General features: G+C 51.4%; 1 protein-coding gene across 1 annotated transcript; it reads right to left on the bottom strand.

Moving 5' to 3' along the window:
* Positions 1 to 103: 103 nt before the first annotated feature.
* Positions 104 to 20,491, bottom strand: ESCO2 (establishment of sister chromatid cohesion N-acetyltransferase 2). The gene is made up of 14 exons (XM_064707208.1): positions 20,461 to 20,491; positions 18,426 to 18,467; positions 16,317 to 17,862; positions 15,841 to 15,895; positions 15,607 to 15,658; positions 14,292 to 14,379; positions 12,610 to 12,741; positions 11,316 to 11,405; positions 9,118 to 9,261; positions 7,214 to 7,488; positions 5,681 to 6,143; positions 514 to 600; positions 267 to 355; positions 104 to 137 (listed from the first exon to the last, which is right to left on the bottom strand). The coding sequence occupies exons 1-14, from the start codon at positions 20,478 to 20,480 to the stop codon at positions 104 to 106; spliced, it is 3,117 nt and encodes a 1,038-aa protein (XP_064563278.1). The 5' UTR covers positions 20,481 to 20,491.
* Positions 20,492 to 20,572: the final 81 nt, after the last annotated feature.

The raw sequence follows: 20,572 nt of genomic DNA, 5'->3' as shown, positions 1-20,572 counted from the left end.
GGAATGAGGGGTGGGGGACAGCGGGAGTGAGGGGTGGGATAACAGAGCGGGAATGCCCTGGCAGCGGCCCGTGCGGGAGCTCTTCTGCGCATGCGCCGCACCCCTAGCGACCACCGTCGTCGCTGCGCTTGCAGCAGCTGCGGAAATGCCGGGAACGGGAACAGCCGGGGGGAGAGCGGGAATGAGGGGCGGGATGACAGGGTGGGAATGATGAGGGACCGCGGGGATAGCCGGGATAGCAGAGCGGGAGTGAGGGGTGGGATAACACAGTGGGAATGCCCTGGCAGCGGCCCGTGCGGGAGCTCTTCTGCGCATGCGCCCCCCGGCGGCCGCCGTCGTCGCTGCGCTGCTGCAGCTGCGGGAATGCCGGGAACGGGAACAGCCGGGGGGAGAGCGGGAATGACGAGATGGGGAGGGAATGAGGGATAACAGAGCAGGAATGATGGGGGATAGCGGGAATAGCCGGGTAATACAGTGGGAATAATGAGGGACAGCGGGAATAGCCGGGATAACAGCGGGAATGCCCTGGCAGCGGCCATTGCGAGAGTTCTTCTGCGCATGCGCCCCCCGGCGGCCGCCATCGTCGCTGCGCTGCTGCAGCTGCGGGAATACCGGGAACGGGAACAGCCGGGGGCAGAACGGGAATAACGGGATAATTATGGCAATAATGCCGTGATAACACAGCCCTGAGGGACAGCGGGAATGAGGGATGGGATAACGGAGCGGGAATGCCGTCAGAGCGGCCCGTGCGGGAGCTCTTCTGCGCATGCCCCGCCCGCGGCGCCCCCCAGCGGCCGCCATTGTCAGTGCACTGCGGGAATGAGGGATGGGATAGCGGGAATGATGCCGGTAACACGGCGGGAATTCCGGGATAACAGAGCCCTGAGGGACTGGGATAACAGAGCTGGAATTCCGGGATAATGGAGTGGGAATTCCAGGATAACACAGCCCTGAGAGACTGGGGTAGCAATGGAGCGGGAATTCTGGGATAACGGAGCGGGAATTCCTGGGATTACAGAGCTGGAATTCTGGGATAACGGAGCTGGAATTCCTGGGATTATAGAGCTGGAATTCTGGGATAACGGAGCAGGAATTCATGGCATTATCGAGCTGGGATTCCTGGAATTCCAGAGCATTGAGATCCCAGGATAATGGAGCCAGAATTCCTGGGATAACAGAGCAGGAATTCCCAGGGTTACAGAGCTGGAACTCCTGGGATTACAGGGATTACAGACCCCAACATTCCCAAAATTCCAGAACCTCCTGGAATCCCAGTGGGATTTGATCCTGGAGCCGTGGATTCCAGAGTTGAACATTCCTGGAATTCCGGAGCCTCCCAGAATCGCTGACATCCATGGAATTCCAGAGCCTGACATTCCCAAATTTCCAGAGTCTGAAACTCCTGGAATTCCAGAGCCGTGACATTCCCGGATTTCCTTTTTTGGGCTGGAGTTTCCCTCTTTTAGCTCAACTTTTCCCTCCTTTTTTGGGCCGGAATTCCCAAGTTTATTTTGGATTTTCCTTCATTTTAAGTTGGATTTCCCCAAGGTTTTTCCTGGATTTTTCCCTCTTTTTTTGGAGTCAGATTTTCCCTCTTTTCTCATTTGGATTTTCCCTCTTTTTTTGGGTGGGAATTGCCCAAGTTTTCCCACTGGATTTTCCCTCTGTTTTAATTGGATTTTCCCATTTTTTGGGTTGGATTTTCCCTCATTTTCCCACTTTTTGGGGTTTGGATTTTCCCGATTTTTCAGCTCCCATTTTTCCAAGTTTCCAGGTTGGATTCTCCCAAATTTGGGGTTGGATTTTCCCTCATTTTTCCCTTTTTTAGGTTGGATTTTCCCTCATTTTCCCACTCTTTGGGATTTCGATTTTCCCTTTTTTCCAGGTGGGATTTTTCCCTCTGGGGTTTGGATTTTCCCACCTTTTTTTCCTGGATTTTTCCCTCGTTTTTTGGGCTGGAATTTCCCAAATTTAGGTTGGATTTTCCCTCATTTTAGGGTGGGATTTTCCCTCATTTTTCCCTTTTTTAGGTTGGATTTTCCCGATTTTTCAGCTCCAATTTTTCCAAGTTTTCAGTTCGGATTTTCCCAAATTTGGGGTTGGATTTCCCAAGTTTCAGCTTTGGATTTTCCCAAGTTTTAGGGTTGGATTTTCCTCCTTTTTTGGGCTGGAATTTCCCTATTTTGGGTCAGATTTTCACTCCTGTTTTATTTGGGATTTTCTCCCTTTTTTAGGCTGGAATTCCCTCATTTTCCCACTCTTTGGAATTCAGATTTTCCCAAGCTTTTTGGTGGATTTTTTCCCTCTTTTAGGTCGGATTTTCCCGTCTTTTTTCAGTTGGATTTTCCCTCTTTTTTAGGCTGGAATTCCCAAGTTTAGGTTGGAATTTCCCTCCATTTTTAAATTGGGTTATCCCTCTTTTTAAGTTGGATTCTCCCTTTTTTAGGTCAGATTTTCCCTCTTTTTTAGGCTGGAATTTCCTGAGTTTTCCCCCTGGATTTTCCCTCTGGGCTTTGGATTTTCCCAAGTTTTTTCCTGGATTTTCCCTCATTTTTGGGCTGGATTTTCCCCAGTTTTCCCTCAGGAAAGTTTCAAATAAATAAATTTGTTCCTTTCTCTGGAATTCCTGGATTTTTCCTTGGGATTTGGATTTTCCAGAGGGGCGGGAGCTTGGATGGGATTCGGGTGCTCTGAGGGGGGAAAATTCCCAAAAAATCCCAAATATTTCCATAAAAACCCAAAAAATTCCCAAAAAATCCCAAATATTTCCATAAAACCCCAAAAAAAAATCCCAAATATTTCCATAAAAACCAAAAAAATTCCAAAAAAATCCCAAATATTTCCATAAAAACCCCAAAAATTCCCTAAAAAACCTGGAATATTCCCATAAAACCTTTTATTATCCTCAAAACCTGGAATGTTGCCATAAATTCATGGAATCTTGAAATAAAACCTTGGAATATTCCCATCAAAAAATGAAACAGAAAACTTTGGAGTATTTTCAGAAATTTATGGAATAACATCAGAAAACCTTGGAATAGCGACAGAAATTTATGGAATAACTGCAGAAAAACTTGGAATATTGACAGAAATTTATGGAATATGCTCAGAAAACCTTGGAATATTGACAGAATTTTATGGAATAACTTCAGGTAAACTTGGAATATTGACAGAAATTTTTGGGATGTCTTCACAAAATCTTGGGATATTGTCAGGAATTTATGGATTATCATGGTAAAACCTTGGAATATTGTCAGGAATTTATGGAATATCTTCACAAAACCTTGGAATATTCCCACAAATGTCTGGAATTCCCAATTCCAAGTCAGCAGGAAAAGCCAATTCCCATTAAGGAAGCCCCGACCCCAATGAACTGAAATCCCAAAAAAACACTCGGGAAAAGGCAGGAATTTGGGGGATCCTGGAGAATTCCAGGATTTCCAGTGGAATTCAGCAGCAGCGGAAAGGGAGGGAGAGGGGAGGGAACCAAAGGGAGATTCCAAGGGAAAGGAGAATTCCCAGGGAAAGAATTCCCAAGGGAATCAGGGATTCCCAAGGGAAAGGAGAATTCCCAAGGGAATCAGGAATTCCCAAGGGAATGAAGGATACCAAAAGGAAAGGGAATTCCTAAAGGAATCAGAGATTCACAAAGGAAAGGAGAATTCCCAAGGGAATCAGGGATTCCCAGGGAAAGGAGAATTCCCAAGGGAATCAGGGATCCCAAAGGGAAAGGAGAATTCCCAAGGGAATCAGGGATCCAAAGGGAATGAGGGATTCCAAGGGAAAGGAGAATTCCCACAGGAAAGAATTAATTCCCAAGGGAATCAGGGATCCCAGAGGGAAAGGAAAATTCCCAAGGGAATGAGGGATTCCCAGGGAAAGGAGAATTCCCAAGGGAAAGGAAAATTACCAAGGGAATCAGGAATTCCCAAGGGAATGAGGGATCCCAAAAGGAAAGGGAATTCCCAAAGGAATCAGAGATTCCCAAAGGAAAGGAAAATTCCCAAGGGAATCAGAGATTCCCAAAGAAAAGAATTCCCAAAGAAAAGGAGAATTCCCAAGGGAATCAGGGATCCCAAAAGGAAAGGGAATTCCCAAGGGAAGGGAGGAATTCCCAAGGGAAAGATTCCCAAGGGAATGAAGGGAAAGATTCCCAAAGAAAGGGAGGGAATGGTGGATTTGGAAGGGATGGGATGTGGGAAAGGATTCCCAAGGGATCCAGGGAAGGATTCCCAAAGAAAGGAATGGGATGAGGGATTTCCAAGGGAAGGATTCCAAGGGGAATGAAGGATTTGGAAAGATTGGGAAGGGATCCAGGGAAAGATTCCCAAGGGATTTCGGGAAGGGAAAGATTCCCAAGGAACTCAGCAGTGCCAAGGGAGGGAAACCTTCCCGAGGGAATGAAGGATTCCGAAGGGATTTAGGGAGGAATTCCCAAGGGAATGAAGGTTTTAGGGAAGGGATTTAGGGAAAGATTCCCAAGGGAATGAAGGATTTAGGGAAGGGTTTTAGGGAAAGATTCCCAAGGGAAAAGAAGGGAAAGATTCCCAAAGAAAGGGAGGGAATGGTGGAATTGGAAGGGATGGGATTTGGGCAAGGATTCCCAAGGGAGCTCAGCATTCCCAAGAAAAGGAAGGGAAGGATGCCAGGAAAAGGAGGATTCCCAAAGGAAAGGGAAGGGAAGGATTCCCAAGGGAATGAATGAAGGATTTAGGGAAGGGATTTCAGGAAGAATTCGTAAAGGAAGGAAAGAATTCCCAAGGAAAAGAAGGGAATGAGGGAAGGGAAGGGGAGGGGAGGGAAGGGGAGGGGAGGGAAGGGAAGGGAAGGGAAGGGAAGGGAAGGGAAGGGAAGGGAAGGGAAGGATCCATGGGAATGGGATGGGATGGGATGGGATGGGATGGGATGGGATGGGATGGGATGGGATCCATGGGAATGGGATGGGGGATTCCAGAGGGAAGGGATTTAGGGAAGGATTCCCAAGGGATTTGGGAAGGATTTAGGGAAGGATTCCCGATCCTGCTGATCCCAATCCCGCTGCTTCCACTGCTCCCGCTGCTGATCCCGATCCTGATCCCAGTGATCCTGATCCTGGTGCCAATCCCAATGATCCTGATCCCAATCCCGGTGCTGATCCCGGTGCCGATCCCGGTGTGGATCCCGGTGCTGATCCCAGTGCCAATCCTGCTGATCCCGCTGTTGATCCTGGTGCAGCTCCTGGTGATCCCGGTGTGGATCCTGGTGATCCTGCTGCCAGGGATCCCGGGGATCCCGATGCTGATCCCAGTGTCAATCCCGGTGCCGTGGATCCCGATGCTGTTCCCGGTGCCGGTCCCAGTGCTGATCCCGGTGTGGATCCCAGTGCGGATTCCCGTGTGGATCCCGGTGTTCCTGGTGCTGTTCCCAGTGCGGATCCCGGTGTTCCCGGTGCTGATCCCGGTGTTCCCGGTGTTCCCAGTGTTCCCGGTGTGGATCCCGGTGCAGATTCCTGTGCTGATCCCGGTGTTCCTGGTGCTGATCCCGGTGTTCCTGGTGCAGATCCCAGTGCTGATCCCGGTGCAGATCCCGGTGTTCCCGGTGTGGATCCTGGTGTTCCCGGTGCGGATCCCGGTGTTCCCGGTGTGGATCCCGGTTTGGATCCCGGTGTTCCCGGTGCTGATCCCAGTGCGGATCCCAGTGCTGATCCCGGTGTTCCCGGTGTTGATCCCGGTGTTCCCGGTGCTGATCCCGGTGCAGATCCCAGTGCAGATCCCAGTGCTGATCCTGATGCCAATCCCAGTGTTCCCGGTGTTCCCGGTGCTGTTCCCGGTGCTGATCCCGGTGTGGATCCCGGTGCGGATCCCGGTGTTCCCGGTGCCGATCCCGGTGTGGATCCCGGTGCGGATCCCGGTGCGGATCCCGGTGCTGTTCCCGGTGTTCCCAGTGCCGATCCCGGTGTTCCCGGTGTGGATCCCGGTGTGGATCCCGGTGCGGATCCCGGTGTTTCCGGTGTGGATCCCGGTGTGGATCCCGGTGCCAGGGGGCTGTAGACCAGGAAGTCGTGGCGGCCGCAGTACCGGGCAGCGAAGCCCCGCCCGTCGGCCGTGGGGTCGGAAAAGGCCAAATCCCGGGAACTGAGCACGGCCCCGAACACGAACGTGCGCCTGCAACGGCACCGGGAGATAAACAACGGGGGATAAACAACGGGGATAAACAACGGGGGAGATAAACAACGGGGGATAAACAACGGGGGAGATAAACAACGGGGGAGATAAACAACGGGAGAGATAACAGGGAAAAACAACGGGGGATAAACAACGGGAACACGAACATGAACGTGCGCCTGCAACGGCACCGGGAGATAAACAACGGGGGATAAACAACGGGGATAAACAACAGACACAAACAACAGGTGAAACAGTGGGAAAAACACCGGGAAAATAAACAACAGGGAAAATAAACACTGGGAAAAATCAACACTGGAAAAATAATGGGGAAAATCCCAGTCCCCCATCCCCAATCCCACTTTCCCCATAGCAAATCCCAGCTCCCCATCCCAATTTGCAGTTCCCCACCCCAAATCCCAGTTCCACCATCCCCACTCCCCATTTCCCCCCACCATTCCCGCCATTCCCAGCCGTGTTCCCACCTGAGGGCGTCCAGCACCCCCAGACCTGGCAATCCCAGTTTTCCGTGTTCTCCCTCCCCAAATCCCATTTCCCCATCCCCAAATCCCAGTTCCCCATCCCCAATCCCAGTTCCCCATCCCCATTCTCCAATTCCCCATCCCCAATCCCACTTTCCCCATATCAAATCCCATTTCCCCCTCCCCATCCCCATTTCCCCATCCCCAATCCCAGTTCCCCCATCCCAAATCCCAGTTCTGCCATCCCCACTTTCCTCATTCCCAATCCCAGCTCCCTATCCCCAATCCCAGTTCCCCATCCCCATTTCCCCATCCCAAATCTCAATTTCTCTACCCCAAATCCCAGTTCCCCATCCTATATCCATTTTCTTATCCCAAATCCCAGTTCCCCATCCCCATTTTCCAATTCCCCATCCCCAATCCCACTTTCCCCATATCAAATCCCAGTTTCCCATCCCCATTTCCCCATCCCCAATCCCAGTTCCGCCATCCCCACTCCCTGTTTCCCCCCACCATTCCCGGTGTTATTCCCGCCATTCCCGGCGTTATTCCCGCCATTCCCGGCGTTATTCCCGGTGTTATTCCCACCTGAGGGCGTCCATCATCCTGCGGGCGATGCCGCGGCGCCGCCGCGCCCCCAGCACCCAGAGGCGGCTGATGCCGCACACGGCCGGCTCCGGGCACAGCGAGCAGCGCCAGGCGCGGGCACACGGATCGATCCGCGCCTCCCGCCGGGAATGCCGGGAATGCCGGGAATGCTGGGAATGCTGGGAATGCTGGGGGTCACGGGGATCCTGGGAATGCTGGGGGTCCTGCGGGTCTGGCAATGGCGCCAAGCCCGGCTCCGGCAGCACCCGGAACGCCTGCGGGAAATGGGGAGGGAAAACTGGGAATGGGGAATTGGGAATGGGGAATTGGGAATGGGAACAGGGAATGGGGATGGGATTGGGGATGGAAATGTGGGAATGAGGAATTGGGAATGGGAACAGGGAATGGGGATGGGAATGTGGGAATGGGGAATTGGGAATGGGGAGGGAAAGGTGGGAATGGGGAATTGGGAATGGGAACTGGGAATGGGGATGGGAATGTGGCAATGGGAGACTGGGAATGGAAATGGGGATGAGAACTGGGAAAGTGGAAATGGGGACTGGGAATGTGGGAATGGGGATGGGAATGGGAAACTGGGAATGGGAGCTGGGAATGCGGGAATGCCGGGAATGGGAGCGGGAATTCGGGAATGCCTGGAATGAATGTCGGACCTGGCGGATGGGGGTGGAAATCTGGGAACGGGAATTTGGGAATTTGGGAATTGGGGAATGTGGGAATTTGGGAATGTGGGAATTGGGGAATGTGGGAATTTGGGGAATTTGGGAATTGGGGAATGTGGGAATGTGGGAATTTGGGAATGTGGGAATTGGGGAATTGGGGAATGTGGGAATTGGGGAATGTGGGAATTGGGGAATGTGGGAATTTGGGGAATTTGGGAATTGGGGAATGTGGGAATTTGGCAATGTGGGAATTTGGGAATTGGGGAATGTGGGAATGTGGGAATGGGGGAATGCCCGCGATACCTGCCGGATGGGCTGTGCCAGGTGGGAATGGGAAACTGGGAATGGGGAATTGGGAATGGGAACTGGGAATGGGGATGGGAATGTGGGAATGGGGATGGAAAACTGGGAATGGGAAACTGGGAATTGAGATGGGAAAGTGGCAATGGGAAACTGGGAATGGAAATGGGGAATGGGAATGGGAAACTGGGAATGGGAAACGAAATGAGGATGAGAATTGGGAAACTGGGAATGGAAAACTGGGAATGCGGATGGAAACGTGGCAATGGGAAATGGGAAACTGGGAATTAGAAATGAGGATGGGAAGTGGGAATAGGGAATGGGGATAGGAATGGGAATGGGGATGGAAACGTGGCAATGGGAAACTGGGAATGGGGATGGGAACTGGGAATGAGAAACCAGGGATGAGAAACTGGGGCTGTGGATGAGAATTGGGAAACTGGGAATGGAGACTGGGAATGTGGGAATGGGAATTGGGAATAGGGATGGTGATGGGAAACTGGGAATGGGGATGGGAATTTAGGACTGGAGATGGGAATTGGGAATGGGGGTGGGAACTGGGAATAGGGAAACTGGGAATGGGAAATGGCAATGGGAAACAAGTGGGAACTAGAATAGGGCTGGGAATGGGAACTGGGAATGGGAACTGGAAACTGGGAATGGAGATGGGGAACTGGCAATGGGGGATGGGAATTGGGAACTGGAGATGGGAATGTGGGAATGGGAAATGGGAATGGGAAATTAGGAATGGGTATGGGAATTGGGAATGGGGATGGGAATAGGAAACTGGGAATGGGAATTAGGAATGAGAATGGGAACTGGGAATCTGGGAACAGGAACTGGGGATGGAATCTGGGAACGGGAGCTGGGAATTTGGGAATTGGGGAATTGGGGAATGTGGGAATGTGGGAATGCCGGCGGTACCTGCCGTATGGGCTGTGCCAGCAGGCAGCCCAGCACGCAGCGCCCGGCGCTCACAAACAGGTACAGCCGGGAATGCTCCGGGAAGGGCCGGGAATGCTCCGGGAAACCCAGCTCGGAATCCACCACGGCCAGAACCTGCTCGGCCTGCGGGAAAAACGGGCGGAATTGTGGGAAAAACGGGCGGGAATTGCGGGAAAAATGGGTGGGAATTCTGGGATAAATGGGTGGGAATTATGGGATATATGGGTGGGAATTATGGGATAAATGGGTGGAAATTCTGGGATATATGGGTGGGAATTACGGGAGAAATGGTGTGGAAATTCCTGGATAAGTGGGGTGGGAATTCTGAGAGAAACGGGGTAGGAGTTCTTGGAAAATGGGTGGGAATTCTGGGATAAATGGGTGGGAATTCTGAAAGAAACAGGGTGGGAATTCCAGAATAAGTGGGGTGGGAATTGTGGGATAAATGGGGTGGGAATTCTGGGAGAAATGGGGTGGGAATTCTTGGAAAACGGGGTGGGAATACCGGGATAAATGAGTGGGAATTCTGGAATAAATGGGTGGGAATTCTGGGATAAATGGGGTGGGAATTCTGAGAGAAATGGGTGGGAATTACTGGGATATATGGGTGGGAATTCCGGGATGAATGGGTGGGAATTCCCTGGAAAATGGTGTGGGAGTTCCATGGAAAATGGGGTGGGAATTCCGGGATAAATGGGGTGGGAATTCCTGGGGAAACAGGGATTAGATTTCCAGGAAAATGGGATGGGAATTCCCAAGGAAACGGGATTTGTTCCCAAGAAAGGTTGGGTTTGCACAGGGATTCAGGGATTTCTGTGCGATGGGAATCCGGGATTGGGTCCTGCTGGGGTTTGGGATTTCGGGATCAGATCCCGTTGGGATTTGGGAATTTGGGATCAGATCCTGGTGGGATTTCAGGATCAGTTTCCATTGGGATTTGGGATTTCGGGATCAGATCCCGTTGGGATTTAGGGATCAGATCCCATCAGGATTTGGGATTTTGGAATCCACTGAGATTTTGGGATCAGATCCCGTTGGGGTTTGGGATTTAGGGATTGGCTCCCACTGGGATTTCGGGATCAGCTCCCATTGGTTTTGGGGTCAGATCCCATTGGAATTTGGGATTTCAAGATTGGCTCCCATTGGAATTTGGGATTTCGGGATTAGCTCCCATTGAGATTCGGGATTTTGGGATCAGACTGCATTGGGATTTGGGATTTGGGATTTGGGCATTGGCTCCCATTGGGATTTGGGATTTAGGGATCAGATCCCATAAGGATTTGGGATTTCAGGATCCACTGAGATTTTGGGATCAGATCCCACTGGAATTTGGGATTTAGGGATTGGCTCCCACTGGGATTTCGGGATCAGCTCCCATTGAGGATTCGGGATTTTGGGATCAGATCCCATTGGGATTTAGGGATCAGATCCTGCTGGGATTTAGGAATCAGATTCCACTGGGATTTCGGGATCAGATCCCATTGGGATTTCGGGATCAGATCCCATTGGGATTTTGGATATCAGGATCAGACACCACTGGGATTTCGGGATCAGCTCCCATTGAAGATTTGGGATTTCAGGATCAGATTCCATTGGGATTTCGGGATCAGATCCCATTGGGATTTTGGGATTAGCTCCCGTTGGCATTTGGGATTTCAGGATCAGCTCCCATTGGGATTTAGGGATCAGATCCTGCTGGGATTTAGGAATCAGATTCCACTGGGATTTCAGAATCAGATCCCGTTGGGATTTAGGGATTGGCTCCCACTGGGATTTCGGGATCAGCTCCCGTTGAAGATTTGGGATTTCAGGATCAGACTCCATTGGGATTTCGGGATCAGATCCCATTGGGATTTTGGATATCAGACCCCATTGGGATATCAGGATCAGATCCCACTGGAATTTTGGGATCAGATCTCATTGGGATTTCAGGATCAGCTCCCGTTGGAATTTTGGATTTCGGGATCAGATCCCATTGGGATTTCGGGATCAGACCCCACAAGGATTTCGGGATCAAGCCCCATTGGGATTTTGGGATCAGATCTCACTGGGATTTCAGGATCAGCTCCCGCTGGGATTTCGGGATCAGACCCCGTTGGGATTTCGGGATCAGGCCCCGTTGGAATTTGGGATTCCCGCTCCCATTCCCAAAGGGAACCCCGGGAATTTGCCGGTACCTTCCTGAGGGCGTATTTGGGATCCTCGGGAAGGATCAGGAGGATTCTCCCGTCCCAGAATTCCGCAACCACGCGCTCCTGCTTCCAGCCCTGCCACGGAATGCCGGGAATCCCTCAGGAATGGGGGATCCGGGATTGGGGAATGCTGGGAATCCCTCAGGAATGGGGAATCCTGGGAATCCCTCAGGAATGGGGAATTCTGGGATTGGGGAATCCTGGGAATCCCTCAGGAATGGGGAATTCTGGGAATCCCTCAGGAATGGGGAATTCTGGGATTGGGGGAATTCTGGGATTGGGAAATTCTGGGAATCCCTCAGGAATGGGGGATCCGGGATTCCATGAGTGAGGAATGTGAATATCCCAAGCTGGAATCCCAGGGAAGAATCCCAAGAGGAAATTCCACGAAGAAATCCCGGGCAGGAATTTCTCCGGCCATTCCCAGAATTCCCCCATTCCCTGTTCCCAGAATTCCCGCATTCCTGTCGTTCCCAGCACTCTCACATTCCCAGCATTCCCCCATGCCCCAATCCCAGCATTCCCAGTAATCCTGCCATTCCCAGTCCCTATTCCCTACTCCCAATCCCCATTCCCAGAATTCCCGGAATTCCCCCATTCCCAGCATTCCCCCATTCCCATGGAATTCCCTCTCTCCCCTCCAGCTCCTCCCTCCCTGGATGCTGGAGTCCCACTCCCACCATTCCCACAGAATATTCCCACCATTCCCATGGAATATTCCCACCATTCCCATTCCCATTCCCACCATTCCCATGGAATATTTCCCCATGGAATATCCCCCCCACAGAATCCCACTGACTGTGTGTGTCCCACCATTCCCATTCCCACCATTCCCATGGAATGCTCCCACCATCCCCATTCCCATCCCACCATTCCCATTCCCAATCCCATTTCCCATTCCCATTCCCATTTCCCATCCCCATTCCCACCATTCCCATTCCCATTCCCACCATTCCCACTCCCATTCCCATTCCCGTTTCCCATTCCCATTCCCATTGAATCTCCACTCCCATTTCCATTCCCATCCCCATTCCCACCATTCCCATTTCCCATTCCCATTCTCATTCCCATTCCCAATCCTATTCCTATTCCCACCATTCCCATCCCCATCCCCATTCCTATTCCCATTCCCATTCCCACCATTCCCATTCCCCCATTCCCATTCCCCCATTCCCACCACTCCCATTCCCATTCCCATTCCCACTCCCATTCCCGTTATCCCACCATTCCCATTTCCACCATTCCCGTTATTCCCATGTCATTCCCGTTATTCCCGTACCGGGTGTGTCAGCGCCTCCCTCAGTGCCCGGTGGTGCCGCAGGTGCTGCAGCCGATCCTCGGGAACGCCGGGAGCGAACAGCATCCCACAGGATCCACAGTGCCGAGGGGACAGGGAATGCTGCCCGGCATCCTGGAAAAACGGGAATGTGGGAATGGAACAGCATCCCACAGGATCCACAGTGCCGAGGGGACAGGGAATGCTGCCCTGCATCCTATGGGAAAAACGGGAATGGAACAGCATCCCACAGGATCCACAGTGCCGGGGGCACAGGGAATGCTGCCCTGCATCCTGGGAATGGGGGAAAAACGGGAATGTGGGAATGGAACAGCATCCCACAGGATCCACACTGCCGGGGACACAGGGAATGCTGGCCTGCATCCTGGAAAAACGGGAATGTGGGAATGGAACAGCATCCCACAGGATCCACACTGCCGGGGGCACAGGGAATGCTGACCCGCATCCTGGGAAAAACGGGAATGTGGGAATGGGGAATGGGGAATGGAACAGCATCCCACAGGATCCACACTGCCGGGGGCACAGGGAATGCTGGCCTGCATCCTATGGGAATAACGGGAATGTGGGAATGGAACAGCATCCCACAGGATGGGCAGTGCCGAGGGGACAGGGAATTCTGGGATTGGGGAATGGTGGGAATGGAAATGGGAATGCTGCCCTGCATCCTATGGGAATGGGGAAAAACGGGAATGGAACAGCATCCCACAGGATGGGCAGTGCCGGGGACACAGGGAATGCTGGCCTGCATCCTATGGGAATAACGGGAATTCTGGGAATGTGGGAATGTGGGAATGGAACAGCATCCCACAGGATGGGCAGTGCCGAGGGGACAGGGAATGCTGGCCTGCATCCTGGAAAAACGGGAATGTGGGAATGGAACAGCATCCCACAGGATGGGCAGTGCCGGGGGCACAGGGAATGCTGGCCTGCATCCTATGGGAATAACGGGAATTCTGGGAATGGGAAATGGGGAGTGTGGCCATGGGAGTTCTGGGAATGCACACAGGGAATGCTGGGAACGGGGAAAATTCAGGAATGGGAGTTTTGGGAACAAACACAGGGAATGCTGGGAATGGAAGAACATCCACAGGATCCGCACTGACCCGTGTCCTGAAAATGGGGGAAAACGGGAAAAATGGGAATTGTGGGAATGGGGAATCCTTGGAATGCACACAGGGAATGCTGGGAATGTGGAAAATTCAGGGATGGGAGTTCTGGGAATGCACACAGGGAATGCTGCCCCGCGTCCTGAGGGAATATCGGGAATGTGGGAATTCTGGGAATCCTGGGATAGCTGGGAATGGAAGAGCATCCCAGAACCCCGGAATTCCCACATTTCCCCTCCCAGGGAATTCCCGGATTCCCAATCCCACGGAATGTTCCGGAATTCCCGGAATTCCCACATTTCCCATCCCAGGGACATTCCCAGGGAATTCCCGGATTCCCAATCCCACAGAATGTACTGGAACTCCAGAATTCCTGAATTGCCATTCCCAGGGAATTCCCAGGTTTCTCCTCCCAAATCTTAGAATTCCCGGATTTCCCAGCCCATGGAAAGTTCTGGAATTCCCGGAATTCCCACATTTCCCATCCCATGGAATTCCCGGGTTCCCCATCCCACAGAACATTCCGGAATTCCGCCGTTCCCGTTTTCCCGCTCTCACAATGATGAGCTGATCCCAGGAGCTTTCCCGGCTTTTCCTGGGAGCTTTTCCAGAGGGAGCCAACGGGGCCGGGAGCTCCTGCAGGGGCCTGGGAGAGAAAGAAACGGGAAAAACAATGGGAAAAACAATGGGAAAAACAATGGGAAAGTGGGAAAAAAACAGGGAAAAATCAGGGAAAGCCATGGGGGGAAAATGGGAAAAATCAGGGAGAAAATCAAGGGAAAAATGGGAAAAATCAGGGGAAAAATCAGGGAAAAAATCAGGGAAAAATTACAGGGAAAATAGGAAAAATCAGGGAAAAATCAGGGAAAAAATCAGGGAAAAAATCAGGGGAAAAGTCAGGGAAAAATTCAGGGGAAAATGAGAAAAATCAGGGAAAAAATCAGGGAAAAAATGGGGAAAAATCAGGGAAAAAATGGGAAAAAATCAGGGGAAAAATGAGGGAAAAATTCAGGGGAAAATCAGGGAAAAATCAGGGAAAATATCAATGGAAAAATGGGAAAAATCAGGGAAAAAATCAGGGGAAAATCAGGGAAAAAAATCAGGGAAAAAATCAAGGGAAAAATCAGGGGAAAAATCAGGGGAAAAATGGGGAAAAATCAGGGGAAAAATCAGGGAAAAATCAGGGAAAAATGGGAAAAATCAGGGAAAACCCTGGGGGGAAAATGGGAAAAAATCAGGGAAAAAATCAGGGAAAAATCACAGGGAAAATAGGAAAAATCTTGTAAAAATCAGGGAAAAAATCAGGGAAAAATGGGAAAAATCAGAGAAAAATCAGGGGAAAATCAGGGAAAACAATCAGGAGAAAATCAGGGGAAAAATTGGAAAAAATCAGGGAAAAATCGGGAAAAAATCATTGGAAAACGGTGGGAAAAAAAATGGGGGGAAAATTGGAAAAAATGGGGAAAAATTTGAGGGGAAAATGGAAAAAAAATAAATGGGAAAAAAATTGGGAAAATGGGGAAAAATGGAAAGAGAAATCTTAAAAAAAAGGGCAAATTGGAAAATAGTGGGGAAAATGGGAAAAATGGGGGGAAAATGGGGAAAAGGGGGAAAAGGGGGAAAATTGGACAAAAATGGGAAAAGGGAAAAAAAAGGGGAAAAAACGGGGGGAAGGAGGAAAATGAGGAAAAATGGAAAAAAACAGAAAAATTGAAAAAATTGGAAAAAAAATGGGGAAAAAATGGAAAGGAAAGTGGAAAGAGAAAAAAAGGGAAAATGGGGAAAGAAAAAGGGGGAAAAAAGGGAAAAAAGAGGGGGAAAAGTGGGGAAAAAATGGGGAAAAATGGGAAAAAAAGGGAAATTGGGATCTCACCTCCTCCTGCTGGGCAGGAAAATCGGGAAGAGCCCGGCCGGGCATGGAGAGCCTGGAAAAAACGGGAAAATTCCAGAAAATCCAGGAAAAATCCAGAAAAAAAACGGAATTGTGAGCTCAGGGATGGGCAGTGGGAATGCTGGAATTCCTGGGCAGAATTCCCAAAAATCCAGGGCAGAATTCCCAAAGTTTTCCCAAACTTTTCCCAAACTTTTCCCAGCTTTCCGCACTCACCCAATTCCTGCTGGGCCGGGGCCTCCCGGGAATCCGAGCTCGATCCAGAGGATTCCTGGGAAATGGGAATTGCAGGAAAAATGGGAATTGTGGGGTTTTCCAGGAATTCTGGGGGTTTTCCAGGGAATCTTGGATCATCCTGGGAATTTGGGAATGCTGGGAAATCCACGGATCCATCCAGGAATTTGGGGATGGGAAAGATTCCTGAAAATTCCCAAAATTTCCCCCCCCCAAAATTCCCAGGAAATTCCAGGAAAATTCCCAAAAAAATTCTCAGAAATTCCAGTGAAAATTCCCAAGAAAATTCCCACAAATTCCCAGGGAAATTCTCTGAAATTTCCAACAATTCTCAAAAATCCCCAGGAATTCCCTGAAAATCATTGAAAATTCCCAAGGAAATTCCTAAAAAAATCCCAGAAATTCTCAAGAAAATTCCCAGAATTCCCAGAATTCCCGGAATTCCCGCGCTCCCTCACCTCGTTCCCGCCGTTTTCCCGGTTTTCCTTTCCCATTTCCGGAACTTTCGGCGCCGTTTCCGGAAGTTTCTCCCCGGGGGATTTTTGGGATTTTGCCGGAATTTTCCGGGATCGGCTCCGGGATCGGAAGAAGGCGCCGCCCTGGGGGAGCCGCACACGGGGCCGGACCCCGGCCCGGAAAATCCGGGAATTCTCGGAAATCCGGGAATTCCCAATGCTGGAAATCTGGGAATTCTCAATGTTGGAAATTTGGGAATTCTCAATGTTGGAAATTTGGGAATTCTGGAGCTCGGAAATCTGGGAATTTTTGGCCTTGGAAATTTGGGAATTCTCAGCGCTGGAAATTTGGGAATTCTCACCAATCCCAGAATTCCCAATGTTGGAAATCTGGGAATTCTCAGTGTTGGAAATCCGGGAATTCTCGAGTTTGGAAATCTGGGAATTCTCAGCAATCCCAGAATTCCCAGCCCTGGAAATCTGGGAATTTTCCCCAATCCCAGAAATCTGGGAATTCTTGGCCTTGGGATCCTGGGAATTCTCAGCTTTGGAAATTCCGGAATTCCCGCCAATCTTGGAGTTTTCAGAAATCTGGGAATTCCCAATCCCAGAAATCCCGGAATTCTGGGAAATCCCAACTTTGGAACTTTGGGAATTCCCAACATTGGAAATCTTGGAATTCCCAATCCCAGATTTCCGGGAATTCCAGGATTTCCCGCTGCTGCTTTTCCCTTTGGAGCTGCCGCGATTCCTCTTGGAATTCCCGGATTTCCCGCCAGAATTCCCAAATTTCCCAGCAGAATTCCCGGATTTCCGCTTGGATTTCCCGCCAAAGCTCCCAAACCCCAAATTCCCGGCTCTGGAATTCCCAGAATTCCCGGAATTCCGGGATTTTTCCGGAATTTTCCCCTCCCCCCGCAGCTCCCGCAGCCGCCTCCGCTCCAGCGGATCCAGGTACGGCCGGGGGCCGTAAAACACCCCCACGGAAAAGTGGGAATGCCGGGAAATTCCCGGATTTCCGGCCGGAATTCCCAAATTTCCTGATGGAATTCCCAAATTTCCTGACGGAATTCGCGAGTTTTCTGATAAAATCCTCGAATTTCCTGATGGAATTCCCAAATTTTCTGATGAATTTCCTGATAAATTTCCCGAATCTCCCGCTGGAATTCCCAGATTTTCTGACAAGATTCCTGAATTTCCTTCTGGAATTCCCAATTTTTCTGACAAATTTCCAGGATTTCCAGCTGGAATTCCCAAATTTCCCGATGGCGTTCCCAAATTTCCTAATAAAATTCCTGAATTTCCTGCCGGAATTCCCAAATTCTCTGATAAAATTCCTGAATTTCCAGCTGCAATTCCTGAATTTTCTGATACAATTCCCGAATTTTCCGCTGACATTCCCGGATTTCCGGCCGGCAGCCGCAGTTTCCGGGCCGGCGCCGCTTTCTCCCGGATTTCCTGCCGGGAATTTTGGGAATTCTGGGAATTCTGGGAGGCTCCGGATCCTCGGGGCCGTTTGCACAGCGGGGTCCGGAACTCCCAGCAGCAGCTGGAAAATAAAAACGGGAATTTCAGATTTTTGGGAATTTTTGGAGGGATTTTTGGACATTTTTGGGTTTTATGGGATTCATTGGGATTGTGCGGGATTTTTGGGATTTTGGAAATTTTGGGGTTTTGGGGAAATTTGTGGATTTTTTGGGACTTTTTATTGGAATTTTGGGGAATTTTTGGAATTCATTGGGATTTGGGAAATTTTGGGATTTTGGGGATATGGAGATTTTTGAGGAATTTTGGGGATTTTGGGGATTTTGGGATTTTTTGGGGATTTTCGAATTCTTGGGAATTTTGGGATTTTGGAGATTTGGGGGAAATTCGTGGATTTTTTGGGGATTTTTTTTTGGAATTTTGGGGAATTTTTGGACATTTTTGGTTTTTAAGAATTCATTGGGATTTGGGAAATTTTGGGATTTTGGAGAATTTGGGGTTTTGGGGATTTGGAGATTTTTGAGGGATTTCAGGATTTTGGGGATTTTGGGATTTTTTGGGATTTTTGGGGTTTTGGGGATCCTGGGTGGATTTTGGGGATTTTGGGGTTTTTGGGCTCTCTCTCACCTTTCGGGCTCCCGGCTCCGTTTCCGGGGGGTTCCGGAGCTGCTGCAAATCCAGAGGGAGTTCAGGGCTTGGGAGGGAACTCCAGGGAAATCCCAACCCCAAACCCCCAAAATCCCAAATCCCAAACCCCAAATCCCAAAATTCCCAAACTCCAAATCCCAAAACCAAAACCCCCAAAAAAACCAAACCCCCAAACCCCAAATCCCCAGCTGGGGGTTCCGGTTCCCCTCAGAGCCCCAATCCCAGCCCGGAGCCCTCGGAGCTCCATCAGAGCCACCTCGGAGCTCCATCCGAGCCTCCCTCGGAGCTCCATCTGAGCCCCCCTCAGAGCTCCATCACAGTCCACCTTGGAGCTCCATCAGAGTCCCCTCGGAGCTCCATCCGAGCCACCTCGGAGCTCCATCAGAGCCCCCCTCGGAGCTCCACCTGAGTCCCCTCGGAGCTCCATCAGAGTCCCCTCGGAGCTCCATCCGAGCCACCTCGGAGCTCCATCAGAGCCCCCCTCGGAGCTCCACCTGAGTCCCCTTGGAGCTCCATCAGAGTCCCCTCGGAGCTCCATCTGAGTCACCTCGGAGCTCCATCAGAGCCCCCCCTCGGAGCTCCTCAGATCCCCCTTGGAGCGCCCTCCAAGCTCCCTCTGATCACCCTCAGAGCCTCCCGAGAGCTCCCGCAAAGCCCCCTCGGAGCTCCCTCAGAGCCCACTCGGAGCCCCTCGGAACCCACTCAGGTCCCACTCCTCCCTCAGAGCCCCTCGGAGTTCCCGCAAAGCCCCCTCGGAGCTCCATCAGAGCCCCTCGGAGCCCGCTCACATCCCCTGGAGCTCCATCAGAGCCCCTCGGAGCCCACTCCCATCCCCTGGAGCTCCATCAGAGCCCACTCCCTTCCCCTGGAGCTCCATCAGAGCCGCCCCAGAGCTCCTCAGAGTTCCCTCGGAGCTCCCTCACAGTGAGGCAGAGCAGAAATCCTCCAGAGCAGAAATCCATTTGGATTTAGGTGAATTGTACATCTGGTTTGAAAATATCGCGGTTTAGTCTGACTGCCTGTTCCCGTACAAAGCCCGGGCTCAGAGAAACTGCCTCAGCCAGAGAGACAGAGAGACAGAGACCGGCTGTGAGAGCAGGTGAACCCAGCCTAGGAATTGGTTCTGATAAAGAAGAACCAGCGGCAAACGTCACCCGAAATTTGCAAAAATGAATATGCATGAACCGATTGTGAAATTGCATGCATAAATGTTTAAGAGAGGGATAAAAAAGGATCTGGAGTTCCAGAAGTGTGCACGACTTTAAGGAAAGTCATCTCCACATGATCCGGCGCTGTAATAACAAACACAGCGGAGGTCATACACAAACTGTCACAAAGCTGGGGAGTTTTGTTTGTCCCCGCAAACAACAGCTCCGTCAGAGCCCCCTCAGAGCCGCTCAGTGCTCCACCAGAGCCCCTCGGAGCTCTCTCGGAGCAGCTCTGATCCTCTTCAAAGCCCCCATCAGAGCTGCTCGGAGTTCCCGCAAAGCCCGCTCGGAGTTCTCTCAGAGCCCCTCAAAGTCCCTTGGAGCTCCCTCAGAGTCCCCTCAGAGCTCCATCAGAACCTCCTCAGAGCTCCATCAGAGCCCCCTCGGAGCTCCATCAGAGCCCCCTCAGAGTTCGCTCAGAGCTCCATCAGAGCCCCCTCAGAGCTCCATCAGAGCCCACTCAGAGCCTCCTCTGAGCCCCCCTTGGAGCTCCATCAGAGCCCCCTCAGAGCCTCCTCACAGCTCCCGCCTCAGAGCCCCATCAGAGCCTCCTCAGAGTCCGCTCAGAGCTCCATCAGAGCCCCCTCAGAGCTCCATCAGAGCCTCCTCAGAGCTCCATCAGAGCCCACTCAGAGCCCGCTCAGAGCTCCATCAGAGCCCCCTCAGAGCCTCCTCACAGTTCCCGCCTCAGAACTCCTTCACAGCCCCCTCAGAGCTCCCTCAGAGAGCCCCCTCAGAGCTCCCGCAGAGTCCCCTCAGAGCCTCTCCACAGCCCCCTCAGAGCCCCCACGGAGCCGCTTCCTCACCTCAGCGCCGCCTCCGCCATGGCTGCTTCCCGCCTTCAGCCTCGCGCCTTCGAACCGCCCGCCCTGCGCTCCCATTGGCTGAGCGCCGCGTCATCCAGCTGTGCTCCCTCGC

Source organism: Zonotrichia leucophrys, chromosome 3, assembly GCF_028769735.1.
Source record: "Zonotrichia leucophrys gambelii isolate GWCS_2022_RI chromosome 3, RI_Zleu_2.0, whole genome shotgun sequence".
NCBI classification, from domain to species: domain Eukaryota; kingdom Metazoa; phylum Chordata; class Aves; order Passeriformes; family Passerellidae; genus Zonotrichia; species Zonotrichia leucophrys.
This window is presented reverse-complemented; position numbering and strand designations above follow the sequence as displayed.

Coding starts and splice junctions, on each gene's coding strand:
- ESCO2 (XM_064707208.1), bottom strand. CDS start 20,480: ATGGCGGAGGCGGCGCTGAG. Junction 18,468..20,460: donor ATGGCGGAGGCGGCGCTGAG/GTGAGGAAGCGG, acceptor CTGGATTTGCAG/CAGCTCCGGAACCCCCCGGA. Junction 356..513: donor GCTGCCAGGGCATTCCCGCT/GTTATCCCGGCT, acceptor GCATTCCCGCAG/CTGCAGCAGCGCAGCGACGA.